The 25591-nt window shown below is 36.7% G+C and overlaps 3 protein-coding genes and 1 non-coding gene across 5 annotated transcripts; 1 reads left to right on the forward strand and 3 right to left on the reverse strand.

Annotated features, from left to right (window-relative positions):
• The first annotated feature begins 5698 nt into the window (after positions 1-5698).
• Positions 5699-8133, forward strand: LOC117619334 (N-terminal acetyltransferase A complex catalytic subunit NAA10). Its single transcript, XM_034349260.1, has 2 exons — positions 5699-6532; positions 7834-8133. The coding sequence occupies exon 1, from the start codon at positions 5874-5876 to the stop codon at positions 6519-6521; it is 648 nt and encodes a 215-aa protein (XP_034205151.1). The 5' UTR covers positions 5699-5873; the 3' UTR covers positions 6522-6532; positions 7834-8133.
• Positions 8134-11939: 3806 nt separating this feature from the next.
• Positions 11940-16164, reverse strand: LOC117618758 (protein PNS1). Of its 2 annotated transcripts, XM_034348480.1 has the most exons (5): positions 15711-16149; positions 15242-15613; positions 13911-14825; positions 12994-13227; positions 11940-12838 (listed from the first exon to the last, which is right to left on the reverse strand). In XM_034348480.1, exons 1-5 carry the CDS (start codon positions 15726-15728, stop codon positions 12659-12661), a joined length of 1719 nt encoding a protein of 572 aa, XP_034204371.1. In that variant the 5' UTR covers positions 15729-16149; the 3' UTR covers positions 11940-12658. The 2 variants fall into 2 exon arrangements, with proteins under 2 accessions (XP_034204371.1, XP_034204372.1); XM_034348481.1 differs by lacking the exon at positions 12994-13227 and having other exon boundaries at positions 15711-16164.
• Positions 16165-21473: 5309 nt separating this feature from the next.
• Positions 21474-23582, reverse strand: LOC117618942. Its single transcript, XM_034348722.1, has 2 exons — positions 23351-23582; positions 21474-21896 (listed from the first exon to the last, which is right to left on the reverse strand). The coding sequence occupies exons 1-2, from the start codon at positions 23492-23494 to the stop codon at positions 21771-21773; spliced, it is 270 nt and encodes an 89-aa protein (XP_034204613.1). The 5' UTR covers positions 23495-23582; the 3' UTR covers positions 21474-21770.
• A 1468-nt stretch (positions 23583-25050) lies between these two features.
• On the reverse strand, positions 25051-25132 carry TRNAS-GCU. Its single transcript has one exon. It is a non-coding gene; the product is annotated as a tRNA-Ser (tRNA).
• Positions 25133-25591: the final 459 nt, after the last annotated feature.

Below are 25591 nucleotides of genomic sequence, written 5' to 3' on the forward strand. Positions count from 1 at the left end.
ATGGTAACTGTTATGCTTCTGGCAGTGTAGCTTGGTTTGATTATTGTGACAAGGATAGAACGTCAATGACTGAGATAGACAATATGGTGAGGGAGTTAGGCTATGATGGGTAATTAGTTACTGGTATAGTATCCCTATCTATAGCAATGGTGGCCTAACAAGGCTTAATGATGATCAAGATGTCATAGACATGCTTGTATTTGTACCAGAGGCAAGGCTAATAGACGTTTTCCTACATCATGGGGTTGATAGTAATGAGGGTTGGTTTTATAGTCAATCAGGATCAAATATGTTTGTTGATGTAGAAGCTGATATTGTGCCTAACAGAGAAGTTGTGATTGAGGAGCTTGATGACAATTATGGGGCAATTGTTCATGTTGGTGGGAAATGCAAACAATGGAGGCAACAAAAAAAGCTAGTGTGGTGATAGAAGAGCTCAATGAAGACCCAAATGGGGAACAAAGTGGTTGGGGTACGCAAAAGCCAAGGGAATCTTGTGCAGGACAGGGTGTTTCTGAAAAAGGCAAAGAAAAGGCAGTAGATAGGGAATCTTCTGCAGTGCAAAAAGATAAAGAAAGAGTTGTTGAGAGGGAATCTCCTGCCACTGTAGACAAAGGGAAAAGTAAAGTCAGTTCTGTTTTTGGGAAAAAGAGGGCAAGAGCTTTTGGTAAAAGGAGGTGCAAAAATGTAAAAAAGACACATGATAAAGAAGACCAAAGGTCCAATACAGTGACTGAGGGACTAGTTCAGAAAGAGGTTGTTGAAGGAAGTGTAGAAAAGAGCAACTTATCAAGATGTCATCCAATGAACACAAGAAAAGCAAGAACAAGGACCACAGTCTGTCATGATGAGGAGGAGTCAGCAGACAGTCTTGACTCTAATTTTGCAGACCCTAACTTCAGTTGTGATGATAATGATGATGATGTCGATTTTGATGAATGGGTGGACAAACAAACTAGTGGGTTGGAGATGGGGCAAAAGGAAAAGAGCCAGAGTCAACAAATGCTGGGGTTAAATCTTGGGATTGGGGTGCAGATGTTGAACTGGATTCAGAGGAGTATGATTTTGATAATGTGCAGCCTAAATATAACTCTGATGATGACACTCCAATGACGGATAGATGGCCAGAGTTCAATCCAGCAACTGACATGGCAAATCCAGAGTTTGAGGTTAGGATGAAGTTCAGTGATTGTAAAGTTTTTAGAGCGGCTATGAGAGAACAATTTATAAAGAGGAATAGGGATGTTGTATTTGTCAGAAGTGAGGCTTTCAAGCTAAAGTCAGTTTGTGCATATCCAGATTGCCCATGGGAGATATATGCTTCCAAAATGCAGCATGAGAAGACCCTGCAAGTTAAGAAATATGAGGGTGAACATACTTGTGGTATTGTTTGGGAGAACCACACTGTGAAGTCTAGTTGCCTCAGTGCCAAACATATGGAAACATTGAAGAGCAATCCAAGTTGGCCAGTTAGCTCATTCATGGAGACTGTGGAGAAGGATTATAACACTGGAGTTTCCAGGCAACAAATTTATAGGGCAAAAGAGAGGGTATTGAGGCAGATTGAGGGAATATACACAGAACAATACTCCAGAATTTGGGATTATTGTGAAGAGTTAAGGAAGACCAATCCAGGAACAACAACCAAAGTTCAATGTGATTTCAATGAACAATTGGGTCATCCAGTGTTTCAAAGGTTATATGTGTGTCTAGGTGCATATAAAGTAGGGTTCATTGCTGGATGCAGACCTATTATTGGATTAGATGGCTGCTTCTTGAAGGGTGTATATGGAGGGCAATTTTTAGTAGCAGTTGGTATAGATACTAATAATGAAACATGGGTGATTGCGTATGCAGTGGTTGAGTCTGAGTGTAGGCCTCATCATTTGGCCCGCGGGCTCATAGACGGATGGGGGCCCGCTCGGCCCATTAAAAAAAAGCCTAGCCCTGCCCGTTATGGGCTTTGAGATGGCCCGGCCCTCCTTGAGCAGGGCTAGGCTTAGGCTTGGGTGTCTGAAGCCCGGCCCGGCCCTCCCACAAAAGCCGGCCCGTTAGGCCCGCATACATATATAATTATGTATAAATAAGAGTTTAGGTTTAGAATTATATCACTTAAATCACAAATATAATTTGTTTCATTTCATTTACTTTTCTTTACTCATTCCTGGTTTATAATTAGATGATTAGCACATTAATTTGTGTCAATTATTAATTCAACAATTATATATATCACATCACATCATCAAATATAATCATATCACGAAACATAATCGTACCACCAAATATAATCATACTTTTCTTGAACACGTCACCAAAAATATTTTTTTGATACTTATTATTTTTTAAAATTATTTCTTAAACCGTATTACGATCTAATTATGTAATAACCTCAAAAATAATACTTGATTTTATTATTTTTGTGGAAAATCTTATAAGTTCTGTGACTTTATTGGGTGTTTTATGAATTTGGTTTGAAGTGAAAATATTGGAATTAAGTGAGTTTAATATCAAATTTGGGCTAAAATGCCTTGATGATTAAGTTAATGATTTTTTTTTTTAATGAAGTAGGGTCCGTTTAGGCCCGGCCTGGTCCGGTGGGCTTTCTCAAGCCCGGCTCATGGGTCGGGCTTGGGCTTTGAATTTTCTAAAAAAATTCAGCCCGGCCCGGCCAGATATTTTCTCTCTCTTCTTTAAAGCTCGGCCCAAGCCCATTAAATTTGGGCCAGGCTAGCCCGACCAGGCCCATTGACGAGCCCTATCTGAGTGCAAGGAGTCATGGGTTTGGTTTCTGGAATTGCTGATAGAGTATGTAAAGATTGTTAACCAGTTTGAATACACTTTTATATCAGACAAGCAAAAAGGATTATTACCAGCTTTTGAGCAAGTTGTTCCTAATAGTGAACACAGGTTTTGTGCAAGACATCTGTTCACCAACTTTATATTACAATTCAAAGGGAAAGCTTTGTCTAACAAATTTTGGGGTGCTGCAAAAGCAACAACTGTTCCACAGTTTGCAAGACAGATGGAAGAGCTGAAAAACCTTGATATGGATGCTTATGCTTGGCTGACTGAACCAAGAAAACCTCCCAGGCATTGGTCTCGATCACACTTCAGCACTCATGTGAAGTGTGATATGCTTTTAAACAATATGTGTGAGTCCTTCAATTCATTCATATTGGCATGCAGAGATAAACCAATACTGACCATGCTTGAGATAGTTAGGTGTAAGTTGATGAGGAGGATACAAGGCAGAAGGGACAAAATAAAGAATTGGACGAAGGAAATTTGCCTCAAGATTTTTAAGAATGTAGAGATTAATAAAGCAAAAGCAGGTGGTTGTGTCACTATGTGGTCAGGTAGAGGAAAATTTCAAGTTGGTAGTGGTAGGATTTCACAGTATATTGTGAACTTGGATTTAAGGACCTGTTCTTGCAGAGAATGGGATTTGACTGGTTGGCCTTGTGTTCATGGAGTGGCAACTATAAATTACAATGGGGGCCTGAACGTAATATATTATGTGGATGCATGTTATCACACTCAGACATATTCATATAAAAACCTCATACTACCTATGAATGGGATGGAGTTGTGGGATAGAACTAATATGCCACCATGTGTGCCTCCTTCATACTCCAAACAACCTGGAAGGCCAAGAAAGGCTAGAAGGAAGGAAGCAGGTGAATGGAACAAGAAGGCCAATGTTGTTACAAAAGTTCAAGACTCACTGAGGTATGGCCAATGTGGAAGAAAGGGCCACAATAAAAGGACTTGTCATAGGAATCTCCCCCTCAAAAACAGAAATAAAAAATAGGAAGGCTGAGGTAAACATCTAAGGATTAACATTTGTTAATGTTATAAATTTTGATGTTTTTGGAATATGATGCAACTAACAGTTTATTATTTGTTGTCTCATCCCAGCAAACTACTCAAACAAGTGAAGCTGGTCCCAGTACAAAAACAATGCGAGCTAAGCTTGCAAGATCTGTGCATAAAGGAAAATGGAAGGAAAAGGCCACCATTGCAGCTGGAAGTTCAAATGCACCACCAACTGATTCAGCTGCTCCATCCTCAACACTTGCAAATGGATCTGCCTCTCTTGCAACTGGATCTGCCCCTCCTGCATCAACTGAAGCTTCAACTGGAAATTCTTATTTATTGAGGAAACAACCTATGGTTGTGGGAGCATCAGACTTGAGCAAGGAATGATGATGCTCTTGCACACTTGTCTGTTTTGTATTAGCTGGTCTGGTTATTTTGAGCATGAGACAGTTTTACCTTTATTAGCTGGTTGGATTAGGTTATAATGTTATTTTGGAAGACAAGTTGCCTTGTGTTAGGAAGATAGCTTATGATATTTTGTAAGACAGGTTCCCTTTTTTTGGAAAACATGTCCTCTTGTTTTGGAAAACAGGTTCTGTTTTTTTTTTTTTTTTTTTGGAACACAAGTTCTATTATTTTGGAAAGTTGTAAATGCTGTTATGTGGCCTATTTTGTTGTAATGCTACAAGTGGAAATCAATTTGCTCATATGTTGTACAAACAAGTTATTGGAATGAACAGGCTATTACATTACAAAAATTTCACATTGTATGGAAATTACATAGCCATTCCCATTACATAACCAAAATGCAAAATGTTCATTCCCATTACATAACCAAAAGCACACTGCTTTCCATATCAAAGGCACAGTGCAGACCTAACCAAAAGCACAGTACTTCCCATACCAAAAGCACAACGCATCCCTAAAACACCCCCTTTCATGCCAATTCCAAAGTCTTCAGCTTCAGTCCATCTGATCCACCATTCCGTCCAAAGAAGGACATTGCAATAAGCATCCATGACACCACCAATGCTGCCCAAAGAACCTTCTCTCTGTATCTAGCCTTTACTAGTGAATTCTCCAACTTATCCCACAATTTTAGCAACCCCGGAATCACAACTTAGACCTTTCACACATTTCCACATCATATCAAACCCAGAAATCACAACCTCCTCTACCCTGCACAAAACCCACTATGTAAATTAACATTTGCACCTACTAAAATTCAAAATCAAATATTTTGCACCAAATTCAGTTTTTTACCTTTACACACACAGCAAATCACCTCCCAGGATTCGAAATTGTCCACAAGGTTCAGATTCTCGCATTCTTACCACACCAACACACCATCACCTTATGCTCCATTTCTCCTTCGTTTTCTGGGTTAAGGAGCCAATACAATCGGGTGGCTCACTTCTTCGAAATCGTATGTCTGAGCTCTCAGCTATGAAAATTTAGGATTTACGTTAGGGTTTAAGACGAATTTGGGGCTTTCTCTTCGATCTCCAACTGAGGTTGAGGATGAATTGCAAAGCGTGCCCAATTTTGGGCGCGACGTCCTTTTTTGTTTTTTTGAGTTGTAGAAACCCAAAACTGCCCTTCATATGGCATGAGATGAATGGTGGGTCCCACAGGTGCCACATCAGCAGTTAACGATTGATCGTCTGGTCAACTTAACGGAATGATCAAATTAGACGATGTTCAAAACATTAGGACGTAAATTGATAAACTTGATAGTATGGGGTCCAATTCGAGAATGACCATAAACCAGCAGGATGTCTTTTGTCGTTAGCTCTTAATAATAAATAAATAAATAAAGTCCTTTAACCCCGAAGTTTGTTTTTGTAACAGTCGTAGAATTTGTTTTCTTTTTTGGAAAATTAGAGACCTTAAGCCCATGATTGAGCCCAAGCCTTCACACCCAACCGAAGCCGATCTCATTAAAAATTCAGAACCCTCAATTCATTTCTTTGACCTCACTCTGATTTTCTTCTTCCCCAAAATCAAATCAGACTAAAAACCCTAACCCTAGAAACCTAGACCCTCCCTCAAAAATGGTGTGCATACGCAAGGCCACCATAGACGACCTCCTGGCCATGCAAGCCTGCAACCTCTTCTGCCTCCCAGAGAACTACCAGATGAAATACTACCTCTACCACATCCTCTCATGGCCTCAGCTCCTCTACGTCGCTGAAGACTACAACGGTCGCATCGTCGGCTACGTCCTAGCCAAGATGGAAGAGGAGAGCAACGAGTGCCATGGCCACATCACCTCCCTCGCCGTGCTCCGAACCCACCGCAAACTCGGCCTCGCCACTAAGCTCATGAGCGCGGCCCAGAACGCCATGGAACAGGTGTTTGCAGCTGAGTACGTCTCGCTTCATGTGAGGAAGAGCAATCGGGCCGCTTTCAACTTGTATACGGAGACTTTGGGGTATAAGATTCATGATGTTGAAGCTAAGTACTATGCCGATGGGGAAGATGCGTATGATATGAGGAAGGAGCTGAAGGGGAAGAAGGTACATGGACATAGTCATGGACATGGTCATGGGCATGGGCATGGGCATGCGCATCATCATCACCATCATCACCATCATGAACATGGTGGTGGGTGTTGTTCGGGGGAGGCAGTGAAGCCGGAAAAGACAGAGGCGAAAAAGGTGGAGAGAGGGAATGCGAAGGCGGAGGCAAGAGCGGGATGAGAGTGAGAGAGGTAAATTGGGAACTGGGGAAAGTGTATTTTCTGTTGTTTTACTTAATCTATGGTTTTGATGTTTACTGCAACTTGGAAAATGCATTTGAGAGTTCAGAACTTATATGGTATTTGTATTAAGGTGTTGACGGTTAAATACATACTCTGATTTGAGTGGTTTATGTTGTCATATTTTGTTTATTTGCTGTTTATTGTGTCAGGGTCTTTTGTTTATGTGTCTCCAATTTTTTTTATGTTGTCTGCTAATAGTTACTCTGATAATTTAGTTTATGAATGCATTACTGATTCAGAAACATGATTGTGCGTTGATGAGAGATTTATATTGTTGATGTGTGTTTGTTCTGTTTGATGATGGGTGCCTGATGCTCCTTAACAATTAGTACTGATTTTAGTTTTGGTCAGTAGTACCGAATTATATTAGAAGCAGAGTTTACAAATAATACTGAAATAGAATAGGAGATGTGGCTAGGTTTGTTTTATTTGCTTGGTAATTCACCAAGCCACACTCCCACGAGATTACAGGCTTGTTCTTAAATGGGGAGGAGCTGTCTCTGTGTCCGAAGGCAATTTTCTGGCTGGATTATTGGTGACTTTTTTTATATGTATATATTTCAAGTAGGAATGTGCAAGTGACTACTTTGTCATAAGAGAAGCACATCATTGTATACAAGATAGGTTTATTTGATGCACATGTCAACATCACACATAGGGATTAATGATATATTGAGAATGACTAACAGTAGCATTTTTAAAGGTGAGCATGTCTCTGAAATTAAGTTAGATGGTTTAAGTTGACCTACTTAGTCTGCCTGTTTGATTGGAGATCATTTTTTTCCTCGTTGCCAATGCTTTTAATCATAAGCAGTTAGAAATGAAAGTTTCTCTGTTTTTGGCAGTTGTTCTTTGTAGCAGCATCTTGCTTCCTTTCAGGCTCCTAATTCATTTGTTTGTTTAATGTTTAGAATTTTAACCTGCTTTGACACATGAGTTGTACTTGGAAAATGTTGAATAGCGAGGCTCGTCTTTATGTTCAGTAGTTAATAACTCAAGTGTATTAGCTTGCGGATGCACAATGGGTATTGAATTTCTTTAGGCATTCCAAGGTGTTGAATGACCTTGGATCCAGCAAACTATAGGCAAAAAAAGTTACAACATTTATAATACATTAATGATAGAAAATTACAAGGAAATGGAATGGAAGCTTTTATCCATGCACTGAACAAAAGCTTTGATATGCAATAGTGTGGCAAGAATGGGCAACCAACGAGAATTTGCTAATCAATTTCTTACACTATTTGCAGTTGCTTAGGAGTTTTAGTGGCCATGCTAAAGCATCAAGTTCGCTTCTTGAAAAAGAGAACATGCAGAAAACAAATGATGTTGTAGTGTGAAAAGTCAGCCTTGTCAGTGATGTAAGTTGGGTCAAGTTATCTGGTGAAGGTTTGGATATCGTGATTAGGAATTAATGTATTTGTCTCAACTAGCATTGTAAGTTTCTTTCTTTGATTCTACACTGTTTTTTTCTTTTATTAAATTATATGGGTATGAAGATTTTCTTCTACCTTTCAATTTAACTTATCGACACTTTAATCTAGTCTAAATAGCTTGTCGGTTGCAGAATTTTTTATATACTAGCAAACTGATTAAGAAAACCATACTTCTTAATTTTCAGCCTTGCCCTGGCCTTGAATTTCTCTACTACTTGCCATTTGATTCCCACCCCTATTTTCTTTTTGCGATAGGCGTGCTATTCATATGTAGAATTATGTATACAGCCATGTGATATATTCATTGAGAGTGGCCTTTCCCACTTGGACTGCTTTATCTGTGTTTGTTCCTCCATTTGAATTCTACCTAGTCTGCATGTTTTTTAAGAACACAGATTAACTCGGTGTACTATAAGACCAGAAGTTGTATGAGAATGGGATGCCATTTTGTTTGGTTGATGGCATCCTCTTTTGCCACTGTGGAGCATACAACTGCCAACCCCCCCGCCCCTTTTTTTTCTCCCAAACATGTTTCTGCTGGAACGATTGTATAAAGAGGCATTTGTAATCTTCTTGCTCTAGACTCAAGGCTAGAGCAAAGCAGTAGAAGGTGGAAATCCCCACCTGGTTCGGCCCCTTCTGTTGTAGTGATGTGCTCTCTTTTTTTCTAAGACTGCTAGGATGAGTACACTGAGTCGCTTTATGTTTCATAATGTGCGGCGACATCTGTTTGATTCAACTGGACATGTGCTTTATAAGCCCGGACATTTGTCAACTTACTTAGTATATTTGCGTATGGTACGTGTATTATAAATGTATGTACGTATTTTTAAAACATACCTTGCGTTTTCTGTACACTTTGCAAAGATGTGATAAACACGCTTCTTAACATCAATTGTACTGTGCAAGTGTGCGTATTCTTCATGTTTAATGTATTTCCTTTGCAACTTTTGGATAATCCATGTGTTGTATATATTTTTGACATTTTTTGAAAAATTATGCAACGCATTAAAAATATTACATAATTAGTACTAAAATACTCTGAAATTGCGGAATTTTTCATCATGTGTTCTTTTAAATTTTGGTCAATGCATGTATCAAAAACGCTTATGATACAGTTTGGTAGAAAAACTTTAAAGTGTTTATGGATAATAATCCAATTTCACTTAAGATTTCACAGGCTCGAAAATAAGAATTTGAAATAACATATGAAATTAGGAGTTTGGAAGGATTCGAATTTTTATTTTTATTTTTCACGTATGCCTCTCCTGTCTCCTGAACTAAAATTGTTGGTATAAAATATTTCATCCAAACAGTTAGATTTAAAATCTATAAATTTAAAGGAAGATTCATTATTATACTCAATATAAGGGCTCAAATTATAAAAATACCATATGAAATGGACTTAGAAACATACTCAAAGTCTATTTACAACATAACAAAGAAGCTTTTAACTTCTTATAAATTACAAAATTGCCATCAATTTCTTAAAACAAGCTTAACCCCAAAATCTCATAAAAAATCCAAAATACTCAATAGGGTATCGAAATAATTTAATAATTAAAATTAAATTTAATATGGCCACCTGTCATTTTTTAGATTTTTTTGAGTTTGTTTATATAAATTAAATAGTGTAAGGCTATATTACTAGTGCTAAAAATCAGTATATGACTGAATATCTCAAACTTTAAATGCCTAGGTCAAAAGATTTCAATCTAAATCCAACTCCAAATCCTTGGACCCATACAAGGAAGCTTTTTTTTTTTTTTTTTTTTTTTTTTTTTTTTTTTTTTTTTGGGTCAAATGATGAATTTCATTCCGAAAACTCACCAAAAAGAGGATGGCATAAATACAACAAAACCAAACAACCCAATAAGGAAGCTCAAACATACAAATTAATCTACAGTATTAGATAAACACGGGCAACAAGACGGTCCCAAATAATAATATAAGGAAGCTTCTTATTCTAAGTTGGCGTTTAAAACTCAAACTCTGTATAATGCCCAAGTCGGTGCTTGTCGTATCATATTTCCCCTTGACATTTTGGCACAAGCAAAGGCTACGGAGGCTATGTGGTGCTTTAACACTAATGGCAAAGTGGTTGTGCTTGGTTGGCTACGCCTACGCAATTACACCAAATTATAAGTAAAAAAATATGCTTTATGCCAAAAACAAATATTACAACTCGTACTATTTCTTTTTTCTTTTTCTTTTTTGAGATAAAGCCTCCACAGCACAAGGACTCAAGATATTGAAATCAAGAAATACAACTGAGGGCATGAAGCCTGACTCAGATCAATAGAAACAACTAATAGGACTTCCTCAATAAAATGAGAAGCACCTCTAACCAAGTCAAATAAATCTCCTTAAACAAACCAAATTTTGCCAATGTATGTGACACATTATTGACTTCTCTTGGAACAAATTGAAATAAATAATCAGGAACATGCTGTAGAAGACATCAAACATCGTCAAAAATTTGTCCCAATGGCAAATCATTGCCTCCATGTTGTAAGGTTGTTATTCATTTTTTTTAGTACAAACGATAGTCTAAATTACATGGGAGTGTATTTCTCACACATATAATCAAGATGTTATGAAATTTGAACTTGAAACCAATAATCTACCTATCAAGACCATTTTTCACTGGGCGAGACGTGGATGACGTATGTCATCGTTTAGATACAACTGCATGCAATGCCAAATGGCAAAATATTTATTGCTTTGTACAAATTCTATTACTTTACGTTATATATGTCACACGTGATAATAACTTTAGTTTATGAACCATTTTCTTTTATGATGGAAAAGAAAAAAGGTAACGAACGAGCAAAGGTAGATTGGACCTACCTACCCTACAAGCAAACAAATGAGGAATTTTTTATTTCGAAAAAAGGGTACGAATCTTTTATCTTATTTATTAGCAATTGTTACAAGGTTAGAGGGAAATTATATTAATGAGTTGGTTTCTTTTTCATGAAACCAAAAATGAACGGCTAAATTATATTCTTAATATCTGGAATGACAGCTATAAAGCTTCTTTTTTCTTTTTTTTGCTTTTTTTTTGTTTTTGAAAAGGCTATAAAGCTTGATAAACAAATAATTTAGTGCCAACCGATCTAGCGTATTGGAAAAAAGTCTTGATTTGCAAATCATTAATCTCAAATTCGAACCCATAACACTTTGATAGTGTCCTTATAATTTAAAACATCGCTTGTGTTCAAAAACTTAATGTTTTATGCTTTCAACTTTGGCATTGCTTTTTTGTTTGGGTTTGAACTTCAACAATATTTTTAATCATGGCTCTTCCCTACAAGATACAGTGCTTGCCACCAGAACCAGACAATCATTTTTTTTGGTTGGTCTATATTCAAAAGAACTTTTACCACTAAAAGAACATGTGTTCAGCTCAAGAATCATGATTTTGTATGAAATCCAATCATAAGATTTTCGACTGGCACTCCAATTACTATGGCTCCTCCAATCATTCCATTTGAGATTCATACTAGAATTTCTCTTCATAATAAACATACATATATATATATATATTTTACATTATCCAGATTTTCTCGATTGTCGAGAGAAAAAAAAGTTCAAAACAATAATTTATTTATCAATAATTCTACAGTTACCAACTTATTTACAAACTTATTGATATAACTTATTGATATAAAATATACGTGGCACATGACATAACAACCTTCACAAACTTATTGATATAACTTATTGATATAAAATATACGTGGCACATGACATAACAACCTCCGTCCTCTATTATTTTTTTTCCTAGCCAAAAAAAATAAAAATAAAAGATATTGATTACCTGTTTGCATAGTTTATCATTCATTGCCTCATTCGGGACACTACATAGATAGGCCAGCCGATACACATTTAACAATCCTACCCAACCTAAAGCAGTGTGTCAGTATCAACAATGTGCATTAATTTAATTAAGCTGAACCTGACTTTCAGTCTTTACCACAAACATACGAAACTCGAGGGCATATCTACAAGATTGAGATCAGAGAGAATTAAATAATGAATAATTACAGAAAAATAATGGTGGGTCTTTTTGAACAAGGTGAAGATAATAAGATAACGGTGGGCCATTTTTAGCATATGGTATATGCCAAAAGTATATATATTATTCAAAAGGACAAGGAGCAAGAGACACTTCCTTTTAAGCCTTGTTGGATGGAGTCTCAGTGCCTCCATGTTCCTTTCAAAAGTACATCCAATAATGCTTCAACTCTCCCATTCAAAAAACCTTTGATCAGCAGCACCATCACTCACTCTTGCAATTGTAGGTAATTTTAACTTTGAGCATATTTGTGGCCGATTCCTCGACTCCCCGAAAATTATCGTATGTGCCAGTTATACATACATACTTCTTTCCATTGTCATGCACGCGATGGACCACGCATACATGTTACAAGAGGTAGTAAATATATAACTTGCATGTGCAAAAATCCGTCCGAACTATATCCGATGCCCTCATAATATCGTACAATTAGGGTAAATCAGGGCCAGAACTATGTTTGGGAGTGCCAAAACACCTCCTGCACTCCTTCACACTTCTATGTGAGAGTGCAAATGGTGGTGCTGCAGTGCGAGGAGTTAATGGCAGTGTCACTATGTTTTACCTTGCTGCAAACCTGCGGGGTACTCGAGGTGTGAGGATGGCTACATCTCGACCAGATTTCATCAAAGCCAGACGATCCTTAATTGTGCTGTCAAATAATCTGTTGTCTGGGTTCTCTGCATAGCAAACAAGGTAACTACCTACACAAGCATGTGGTAGTGCCATGGCTATCCTGGTCTGAAAAGGCAAAAATTAATAAACATTGATTAGGTTAGGTTAATTGAAGAGCAAAGCAATAAAGATTAAAGAATTGACAACTTGATCACATGGTTTATATGCATAAAATAAATAAAAGAGCATGAACATAGACTCGTCAAATAGGGGCCACCAACCATAAGGTATCCAATGAAGAATGCAAGGAGGGAAATGGTGGCTGTAAAACTTTGGTGCACCGTGGCGGTCCAAGCAGCCACAACTATGACACACATAGAGCCACTGCAGACGCCGGTTAAGAAGCAGATTGAGCTGGTAATATCCGAATCAACAATTTGTTCCATTTCTTGTCTTTCAAAGAGCTCCCAAGTGTCTTGTGATGCCTTCACAAAACCCTTCCCATATGCTGCTATCTGATAGTAATTGGTTGAAATTAAGACAACTAAGTTTAACTTCTATTAATTTTGTGCTAAATCATTGACCATTTAGACAATGACTGCATTATAAGTAATTCAAAATATCGTACATGATCACAAGTGACTTGACAAGATAGTAGTAATTTAACAACCAAATTGAGAAAGATTGCCTAAACAAACGTTATAGATAAAACCTTGGGCGAAAAATAACTTGATGTTGAATATAAAAGTATATGCTGATGCTTTGAATCATTCAGAAAACTAAGCAACCAATCATGATCTTACATGACATCTGCGAATGACTTAAAATCTACTTTAAACCAAAAGATTGCATGTACACTTCCGACAAAGAAGTTCCATCTAATTTGATTCATTTAATAGGATAACTCATTTACAGATGATTCCATTAAGCAGCAGACATAATCAGCTGTCAGCATAATTCGTTATCCATATTATTCAAACATGATAAAGGAACAGCGAGTAAAGTCGCACTGTGTTATAGAAATATTGATCAGCTGGCTAAACAAATATATTTTGCAATGCCAAAGAAATCCCTTCTGGTTGAAAAAGAAGCTAGGAACCAATGTTATAGTTCTTTGTTCTGCTTTGTATGATATGCAAATAGAATTGAAGAAAATTAATCTCAAAATCAATTGATAATGGCTTATGAATAAAAGTACCTGTACAAAGGCCCAGCCATTGCCATATCTGAAGATGGACTCCATGACTCTGAGACAGCAATGTGCACAAGAAAACATGAACTCATCTTCTCCCTCAAGTAAATTTAAGGCTCGAGCAACAATTCTCAGGGCTTCAATTGCAGGCACAAAGAGAGATCCAAAGCATGCACTTCCAAGACTTTTACTCAAGGCTCTTTGAAAGCAAAATTTAGTGTTAGATTGCATTCCTCTGAGATAATACAGAGAAATAACCCTACTCACGGTTATATTTGCCACATTCCTCATTACTTCGGCTGTCCAAGCCAAGCTCAATACCAGCAACACTATCATCAGTGGGGTAAAATAGAAATTCAGAGCTCCAATTACTGCTAGATTCCATAGGGACATCCACAAAAATCCAACCCCAAGCATCCAATAAGTAGGTTGATTCAAATCAGGGAACTTTGATACTGGTTCGAGCGATTTGATCAATATCTTGCTACAAAATCCAATCCGCTGCGTGATCCAACAAGCGTATAAGCCATTGCCTATTGCAAAAGCAATAAAACAGACCCCAACGCCATCACTGGCAGGCTTTTGGAAGCAAATTAGTAGAATTCCAGCAGACAGAGACATGAGAAAAGTGGTCCATAATATGAAATGAACAAAAAATTTAGGCCACACCCTCACTGCCTTTTGCCATGCAAATGCAAGGGTAATGCTTAAAAGAGATGCAGCTTCAACTTGTGGTAGAAAAAACTTTAAAACTCTTTTCTCTGCTCTCTTAACTCTGTTGTCAGATGCTTCTATCAGCCCCTGAACTCCCTTGAATATAAGAAAACCAACAAGCCCAATAGCTGCAACCATGTGTAGAAGGAACAGGAACAGAGATATCTTGTTGGTGTATTTTCTTGAATTCAGTGTTGTAATAGATGGCTGGTGAAAATTTTGAGAGAAAACCCAACAACATATCAGACTGATGATTTACAAATTCTTACACGAACTTTGCATATACAGTTTATATCAATGAATTAATGCCATAGAAAGAGACCCAAAAAAGACTCCATTTCACATTGGAATAAAAGGGGGAAAAGAGGAACTTAAAAAGTTAAAAACAAAATTTTGTACAAGTAACTCCCAGATAAAGCATCTGTATCATTTCAAACTGATGAAAGAACTTTAGGAAAAAAATTAAATTAAAAAGGTATTCCAAGAAAAAAAAAAAACTGGGATATCCTTGTTTAATCTTCCGTAAACATCACTTAATTGACTTGAAAATCACAAACTGATGAAAGCTAAGCTACCCCATATGTTTAATTTTGTGGGAAGAAAAAAAAAACAAAAAGACTTACTTGTGGGTTTGGTGTAGAACGAGGCTGAGAATGCGGGGGAGTATGAGAGAAGTGAGGAGGAGATGGAGTAGCACCAACTCTGATATTATTACTTCCATGAGAGAACCGAGAAGGAGGAGGTGGAGTTGCAGCTCTGGTGTTACTATTGATGACGATTCTCAAAGGGTTTGTAGGATTTAGCCTATGCATCATTGACATATGAACATCTCTCTGATTATGGTCATCATTGGTGTTGCTCTCTGCAGCCACCGCTTGTTCTTCATATTCAAAACCCACCTCCTCACCTTTCTCAACATCTCTCTCTTCCCCCTCTTCCTTCTTCTCCCCATTTTCCCCTCTCACCTCAACTTCTTCACTTTCTCTCTCCACCACCTGCATATCACACCAAAGTTCAGAACTTTTTGGCATTTACATGACCAACAACAACAAAACAAGAAAATTTGTTGAATGGTAAAGATGGTTGTTTTACAGGCTCTGCAGCACCCATGTCAGCGGTGATGACGTGGCACCGGCGGCTGTGGAAGTGGCGGTGATGTTGCTGTCTGGAATGTTTAGGTGTGTTTTGTACGTATATGTGTATCTATCTCTCCATCCATCTATGGTTGTGGTGGTGGATGCTGATGTTAATTGGCTCCTCTCTTTTGGACAAAATTAATTACCTCAGAGTATCAGAGTTGCTGGGACCAATATGTTCATAGTCAAGATCAACGCACCAAGGTGGCGCGTGGAGATGTTGCCCAATGGGAGGAGGCTAGGTGGGTTCATGTCAGATTGAGGATGAGGCACGTTGAAACAGAGTCTTCCTGCAGTTGGTGGGTGTCTTTGTAGTTTGTATTGGGTGTTCAGAGTATGGACGGTTGGATTTTGTTGTGGGTGAAGTATTGGACGGCTGAGATGGATGCCTGATGTGCCATGATGGGTAAGTAAAATCAAATTTAGGGGTGTGAGAGAAATGGTGGCATAAAAAGCATTTGACTTTTTTAGAAAGAAAAGGAAGAGAGAGAGAGAGAGAGGCGTATGCAAAAAGGGAACAACAGAAAACCCACCTTATCGTCCTTGACTTGTAATTTCCAGGCCGTGCAAGAAACAAACAAGAAACTGCTGGTATTGCTTCTGTTTACTTTGATTCAGAGGAACCGTTATTTGGCATCCATAATTTCTTACGTTTTTTCCAATTGGAGCAACCCCTTTAAAATATAAGTCTTCAAATTAAATTAAATTAAATCAAGTCGAAGTCAACATAACAGTTGCTATGTATTATGTACAAGTTCATAAATTCATCGCTGAAGTGTCTTAACACAACATTTATTATGTCCGAATTACTGTTAATAAAATATATGTCGGGTACGTTGTTATATTGAAATAGTATTTTTCTTTCTAATGTTGAAAAATATCCTAATTTAAATTTCCTCGTTCTTATTATACTTAATCTTTTATTTATGGTCAAAGAAATAAACAAACATAGTCCACTTTTAATTTGTAATTTTATCAGATAAATTGTGAAATGACTCAACACCAAAACAAGTATGATAGGATAATTCATTTCATCGTATGCTAGCTAGTAGTAGTAGCAAAACCTTATTGCTCAAGGTGATCAGAAAGTAGATATTTTTTCAAAACTTATTTTAACAAGAAATATTATACAAAAACATGTAGAGCCTATTTGGAGAGACTAATCCAAAATTAGTCATCTGTTATTTTTTAATTAGTTTTTAGTGTGTTAAAATTTTATAAAAACTAATTAAAAAATAACAAGTGGTTAGTTTTGAGTTTTTTTTTTTTCAAATAAGCTCGATAAGGGCTTTTTATATATTATGTCATATTCAAATAGATTTATTAATTCAATAACGCTACGGGCACCAACTTGTTTACCAACTTTTGAATACCAACACATGTGGCACATGACATGGCAACCTATGTCATCTGCCACCTCATTTATTTTAATTACATAATTTGTTATATAAATAAAAGAATTTCACACCGAAAAAAGAAAAAAGAAAAAAGAAAAAAAAAATTCTTTTATTTATATAATAAATTATGTAATTAAAATAAATGAGGTGGCAGATGACATAGGTTGCCATGTCATGTGCCACATGTGTTGGTATCCAAAAGTTGATAAATAAGTTGGTGCCCGTAACGCTACTCTTATTAATTAAATCCTCAAGGATTTAGATGAGTCAAGATGATAGAAAAAAGAAAAAAAAAAAAAAAACCTATTCTTTTTCCATTTGAAAAGTTTCTGACATTAAAAAAAATGTTTATTTCAGCACAATGATCTTTTTTGAGTCGTTTACCATGAAAATCTTCAGTAAAATCTCCAAAGTTCCATGCTGTAAAAAGTGATGGCATGCCACATTTGACCAGGACTGAAAGTTGAAAAGTATTATGATCAAAGGTCAGTCAAATTGGAGAATTACTTGGACCCCGAGCTCCACGTGGATGTGACAGGTCAAGCGGTAGGCCCGATTCTGCTGACTACGTTGAAATTAGAGCTTTTTTATTCCTTTTTTTAAAAATAATTTGACAGTTAAGGCAGGCCCTACCTAGAAGCATTATAAGATAAGTGGGCCTGGACCATCAGATTCGATGACTCATATCCACCTCAACTTCTCTTATTTATGCGTCTGTGTCATTGTTTTTGTATTCAAAAACAGAAAATGACAAAGATAACAAGTTAAGTTTAGAGCACATTGAAGATGTGTTTCTTTCTTGTTTGGTGCACTGCCGATTTTACAGTGTTAAATGGAGTACGTTGTTAATATAAATAAATGGAAAGAAAAAAAACAAAGAGACTACTTCACTTGAAATTCTGTTTTTTTACTTGAAATTCTGTTTTTTTTAATAATTAGGTAAATTTTACTTTACTGCTCTGATGTTTACTGAGTTTCAGCCTTTAGTATCCGAAGTATATTTTTTCGTCTCTATATCATACCTAACGTATTATTTTTGCAACACTTTCATACACACCATCAATCTTATCCGTTAAGAGGTTTGTTAAACTTTGATGTGGCAATGAATGAGCCACATGGACTCACTCATGTTATGAAAAAATTTAAAAATTTAAAAATCTGAAAAATAAAAATAAAAATTAAATGAATGAGCACATTGAAGCTGTGTTTCTATCTTCTATTACTTTTTTTTTATATAATAATTTTCACTTTATTATCCTAAAGTTTATCGTGTCCCTCCCCCCTCTCTTCAAACAAACCCTGGCCCTTGTAGACACTGACGGACTCATAAATTTTTCAAGGAAGAGGCAAAATTTAAAATGCTAAAAGCATGTGAGGGAAATCCAAGTGCAAGGAGTCCATGAACCCATCTACATTAGTCAATAGGGAAGAGAGAAACTTTGAATAAATAAACGTGAAATCTGCATAAAACAAACAGATGTCAAATAAGGGTGATTAAAGCTCATGGATATTTATTAAATAGAGATACACCATTAAGGGAATTTTGGGAGACAACAAGTTTATGCAAAGCATACATGAAATTGAATATTACAAAGTCTCTTTCAGACGTTTAATCGAACACATGGTCAGCACCAGCAGAGGGCCAAATTTCAGCTACCCCAAAGGATTTTCCTTCGAGAGGAGATGCAGCTACACCTCCTTACTCATGTATAGGTCCACCAATGCTTGTAGACCCATTCTTAGACACCCTCCTCGCCCCGCTCTTTCTTCGATATAACCCAGACACAAGCAGAAGTCATCCACCAACCCTAACAACACGTTGCACCAGAGGCGACTTGTGCGACTTGTTGACAAATTAATCAAGTATCCTTTTTCTATGGTTCCAGTAGATAGGAATATATAATTACATTTCATAGGGAAGCTTGATGGTTTATGTGGTAGTGCTTTTAGTAGGATTTTTCCATGGTATGCTCAAAGATTGCCTACTTGGACTGATAAGATATACAATTATGACCCAAAATCTGAATATGATGATCGTTTAGTATATGAACTAGTGAGATTCATTCGCAATGTTTTTAATCATTTTGATCCCAGTAAATATGCAATTAATGTGGTTGATGAGAGGTGAGGGATCTGTATTCTCGTGTTATTGAATCGCAAGTTTGGAAATTTAAAACATTGGACCAAACTGGCTAAATTGGTTCAATTTGGCCAGTTTTCGGTGCAAATGCCCAGCCCTAAGAGTGCCTTATTCGCCTTTTTAATTGTAATATTCAAAATGTGATCATATAAAAAGAGCAAGTGTTGTGCCATTTCAAGGTATTTTTTTCAAGCTTTATATACAAAATGAAATTTAGATTGATAGGTGTTGAGACCCAAAAAATCCATGGTTAGGCCCCGAATGAATTCATAACCCAAAATGATACATTATTTAGGAAAGACACAAGTTAGAGCATACAAAACCCGCCACGCACAAGTCACGCTCCGCATGCCATGCCAAATAAATAAATTTGTCATGGTAGGAATCGAGATTAAGATCATAAAAATAGGTAGCTCTACAAATCCATCAAGCATCGTAATAAAAAAACATGCCAAGCAACATGCCATGCCAAGCGAGAAATCATTATGCCACACCCAATCACACTATAAGCCTAAAGTGGGCCCAAGCCACTCAAATGCCCCGGTCTTGCTTGAGTGGGTTGTGGTATGGATGGTAATAGGTTGTCATGAGGCCATTGATGAGCCAAGAAATGGAGGTTCCGGGTTGCTTGGGAGCCTCGGAGCCCAAGCCAATTTCTTATGCCCAAATATATGGGTGAGTACAAAAGGGAAAATAACCTAAATAACTCAACCAAAAAGCCCAGTCAAAATGGCCCACTAAAACTAACCCTAATAGCCCAATATTTGATAAGGGTGGCCCATTTGTTTGGTAGGTTGACTTCCTATCCTAGAAGACCCATACAATTAGAAGTAGCAAGCAGCAAAAACTTCATCTTTTGGCTAAAGGATAAAGCCATGAAGAAGCATGGAAGACCACGTGGGTTGATGGGAAGGAAGAAACAAGTTTCAAAGAAAAAAAACATGCAAGGACCAAAGGGATATTAGCATGTAAACTTCTAAGAGGAGAAGCACCCTTCAAACCAGCGTGTGCACCTATTTGCTTTCCTTCATCAGATCTGGCCAGGGAAGGAGGAAGGAAAGAAGAAGAAAAATAGCTAAGAATGGAGTCTCCCACTAAACAGCTGCGGAAAAAGGGGCCTTGAGCTCCCAAAATTCTTGATTTTGTGCAAATAGACAGAGGAAATTTCACCAAAATAGGAAAAGTCAAGGGAGGAGATGAGAAAAGAAGGGAAAAGCTTGACCAAATTGGGTAGAAACCATTAGGGTTTCTTGGGAAAGGATAGTTTCCATCGGCTATAAAATAGGGCCTCTTCTATCTAACGAATCATCCACATCCATAGAGCAAGCTTACTCTCTTACCTGCAAAACCCAGCAATTTGGTGCATTGTTCACCCTTCTTCCCCATTTTCCCTCTTCTGGCAGATTGCTCTAACACTTGACAGAGTCACTGTCAAGCTGCCAGAAGAAGCACTCTAGCCACCCTCTTCTCTCTCTCCCTTCTTTCTTAGCCAAATCTACTTGCAAATCCTTTCCCCCTTTACCTGGACACCCCTTCTTCCTCCCAAGAACACATAATTTTCTCTTTAGTGCTAAACTCATGCCAACTTTGCTTCCATGCCACGATCTTCTCATACCAAGCTAAGAATTCATCTGTAAGCACAAAGAATCTACCTGTAAGCAGCCGTCATTTTCGTTGGTGAATGTAACTAAGGTGTTTCCTAAAGCTTTACTACCCTTCGAAACATTTTGGGGCCTAATCTTTGAACTCAGACACAGGGGATATTTTTATTCAATTTACTCCTTACGGCAGCCCGACCCATTTACAGCTGCCAGAAGAAAAAGACCCTTCGATAGGCATGTTGAATTTTGAATCTTTTGATGCAGAAACAGATCCAGAGCAACATGGTCAAATCTGATTCCGGTTTGGAAGATGATATAGGAATTAGGCAAAACAGGTCAAACACATTATATGATCAAATTTTTCTTCTTTCTTGTGTGGTATTTGGGTTAGTTATGCCTTTGCCAATTTGCTCCGACATACATGCAATCCTATGTACTACTGCATTTATGTCAAACAAATGGTTTTGTTTTCTTTACGAGAAAAAATGGAGTCATCACGAAGTAGAGGTCCTGGACAGAATAAAAAGATATTATCTCAGTGTGCAGCTTGGGTTGCTTAATGAATAATACTAGTCACACACTTGCGAAGGATCAGATTCATATACCAATATTTATAGTTGATACAATTGATACGAAAGGTAACAATCCAAACCCCAAAACTTTAGGCCTTAATTACATGCTACAAACTACATAACCAGTTTAAGCAGTAAGTACTAATAAAATACCACGTTGGCCTTGCTAAGAAAGAAAAATCTTACAAGACCCCAATACAACACAACAAAATTCTCTGCAGTGGTTTGTTTTTAAGTGTTTCCAGACAACCTATCACTTTCAACACTCATAATTCTACAACACTCATAATTCTACAAGATCGGCAACTACTGTTGCTTTGCGTTACTACCAGAGTCTTGAGGTGTTTTGACAATGCTTAATTGGCCACCTTCCTTGTTTGCAGCAGTGGCGGCCTTCACCTCATTGCACTGGTTTATGAATTTTGTTATCTCCTGATACATCAAATACAAAGGTAAGAAGCCATGAGAAAGATCAAAGTCAGAAAGATCAATCGGTGTTCATATATTACTTATTAGGAATGGGTATTGGAATTATTCCAATTCCTGGCTTCCCCTATGTTCACTAACACATAAGGAATAAAAAAATTATGTCCTAAGCCAATAACTTGAAAACCAAGAATTAGATTTTGATTGGGGGGAGTAGTTGATCCTCTTTTCGTTCCTCTCTTCCCTTTCCTAATTTCTTCGATTCATGACTTCCCCGTTTTTAAGTAATTAATCATGTCCTTAAATATGACAGGAATCAGGAGCAAAAGTTGCACATAAACTTATAGGTTTTGGTCCTTAACATAGACTTGAGTTCCCACATCCTATAATCCAAAAACATATAAATGTTGGTGGAGTTTATTAACATATCCACTGAAGTTTTTCAATGAGAGAAATATTTAGATCGTTGAAGTTGAATAAATTAATAGGAAGTATTGACTCAGTAATCAGTATACTATCTAGCTACTAGCACCTACTTCCAAATTTGTAACAAGGTGACTAAAACTCCCCACTTCTCACACTAAGGTCTTCTCATCTCTAACAATGTAAAATCTCCTGCCAACAAATTTTGGACACTTGATAATTATTACCATCGATAGGAAACAAAACAATGTAAGCACAAATACTAACAACTTGAACTTGACAAAAATCTAATGCATTATAACAAACCCAAAAACAGCACCACAGTTTATAGGGAAAATATCGATTTTAGCTATTCTCAAAATCATATAAGATTTGGCGGCTGCATCATCATAAATAATGGCAGCATTGTCTAAGCAGCAGACTATTTACTTCAAACCCACAACAGGGAATCCATAGTCAAAGTTATAATGTCTGCACTTGTTTTTCCAACTTATCATACCCTTTTGCAAAAGAAATTACCCAAATAAGACCAAAACAAAAGGTACGAAAAGGAAATGAAACTGAACAGAGTAAGCCTATGGAAATATCTGTGGAAGAGAATTTGATTGCCTGCAATATAAACTGAAAGAAAGGACATGACCTGTAAATTAATTGCACTTAGAGCCACTACATAATCAAATGACCCCAAAGAAATACTTTAAGGTCTACCCATATTCATCAAACTCTAAATTCAGTCAATTAAAACTGCATGAGTGTTAAGTAGAATTTTGACCAAGGCCATTACCTAAAATATCAATCTTGAGAACCAATTAATCCAATTTCTCATTAAAATCGAAAACATAATAAAGAGAATAAAAATAAAAATAAAAGAAATGGGCAAAGGGCTAAAACTCTGAATTTGCCAGTTTCATGGTTACAAACAATTAGGGTTCACTGAAACGAGCACAAAAATGATAATTCGGGACTGCAAGTAATCCATTCCTAACTAAATCAAATATTACAAAAATATAATGAGAGAGAGAGAGAAGAGAACATACACGATCGGCATCCATATCACTGCTGATTTTAGAAGGTTTGATTACTCGCTTCCCTTTGCGAGTTTGAGTGATTTTTCCATGGCGGCTGGGAGGAATCGTTTTCTTCTTCTGCTGGCCTTTGAATAGCTTCCCTTTCTGCGTCATCGCTCTTTACTCTGTCTGTCTTCTCTCAGTTCAGCCTTCTCTCTCTTTTCTAGGGTTTTTGGGGTTTATAGGTTTGGGAAAATTCTATATGCACCCAACCATACGTTCAGCACGCCCAACAAAAATAAAAGGAAAATCTTAAATTCCCGATCTACCCCTAGTCGCAGTTTCATGTATATAAATAATTCTTAGAAAAAAATAATAATTCTTTTAAAAAATTATGCACATATATCAAACGGATGATTAACTTAAAAAATTGGAATTCCTACTTATGGACGAAAGAGGCAAATATTTTCTTTTTAGTATTTCTACGGTTTGATAAATAAAAATGAAAATCTTTGGTGAATATGATAATAAGATAATATTTATTTGTTACGGAAACAAATAATAAATTAGTAGAATTAGAGACAAAAACTAATAACATGTTTGGACAAAAGAGGGAACTTGGGCAAACTATGGGGCAAAAAGTGTAATTTGGCATCAAGAAAATAACAAAATTATAAACAAGAAGAAGAAAAGTCACTGCCAAAAATTAAAACAAAACAAAAAATGGTCACAATTACTGTAGCACGGTTAAAAGCGGGATTTCGTAACGGAAAAGAAAGAAAAAAGAAAAAGAGAGAGAGAGTAGAGATATAAACTGTTCAAATCATCCCACGATCAAAAGCGGAACTTCTTAACGGATCCGCATTGCGGGACTTCGTAATATATAAATTTGGATTCAAATGATTTTTTGTAAAGATTATATTTTAAAAAATATCTAAAAGATAGACAATTCATATTATTAAAATACAATGCGAGTGGACCTACCTGAGGATGAGGGGCAACTTGTCCCTTCCGGGGGAAAGTAGATATGAAGCACTACTAGTACCCTTGAATCCTTCGACCCAAAAAAGGAAAAAAACAACAACAAATGAAGGATTCTCCTGCAAGCTGCAGCAGTTGGACTGATACCAAGGTAGAAACAAGTTTTCCATGCCAAGGTAAAAAAAAGAGATATTTAGTGATATACCCATTTCTAGCACTAATATTATAAATAAATCCTACACAATTGAATTCCTATAAACAAACCCAAAAAAAACCCAAAAAATGATAGCTAGCCTTATTGAATTTAATATTGATTATTAAATTACTTTGATGCCCTATTGAGTGCTTTGGGTATTTTTATGAGATTTTGGGGTTGGGCTTGTTTTAAGAAATTGATGGCAGTTTTGTAATTTATAAGAAGTTAAAAGCTTTTTTGTTATATTGTAAATGGACTTTGGGTGTGTTTCTAAAGTCCATTTTATATATGGTATTTTTATAATTTGGGCCCCTATATTGGGTATAATAGTGAATCTCCCTAAAAAAAACAATCACAGTGAATAAAATCAAGTACATGAGCGACCTTTTTTGTTTTAGGAATGCTCACATCCGAAACAATCACAGTGAATAAAATCAAGTACATGAGCGACCTTTTTTGTTTTAGGAATGCTCACATCCGGATTTTTTGTTTTTTATTTTATTTAAGGGAAGAAATGTGAAGTTTTTCATTACAAAACAAAAACAAAAACTTTCGTCGCCTGAGAGATTCGAACTCTCGCGGGGAAACCCCATGTACTTAGCAGGCACACGCCTTAACCACTCGGCCAAAGCGACTCTGCTGTACACTCTCTCTCTGTAACTAATTTAGACTAAAAAGTTGGGGGGTTTTACTGAAAACATAAACACACCCGCGCGCTGGGCCCTTGTTTATTATGCAAGTGGATGCCATTTAAAAACCCTACCTGTTTTATTTGTTTATTATTCTGCTATTTTTTTTTAGGACAGCTTCGATATGATTTGTACAAAAACACTACTTTACCACATGTAATCAACTCTTGACCCCTCACATAATCTATCTATATATAAAGCGAAAGACAGAGCATTCAAAATACCACAAATTGTCATTCATTAAGTGTTTAAAGTTTTCATTAAATAATAATGATAATATAATAAATTAACTTTTTTTCATATTAAAAAGGCTTTTTATCACAAATAATCTTTCACATTTACAAAATTATCACGAATGGTCATTGAGGTTTTTTTGTGACACTAATAGGCCTTAATGTTTGGGCT

This window comes from Prunus dulcis, chromosome 2, assembly GCF_902201215.1.
Source record: "Prunus dulcis chromosome 2, ALMONDv2, whole genome shotgun sequence".
Classification (NCBI taxonomy): Eukaryota; Viridiplantae; Streptophyta; class Magnoliopsida; order Rosales; family Rosaceae; genus Prunus; species Prunus dulcis.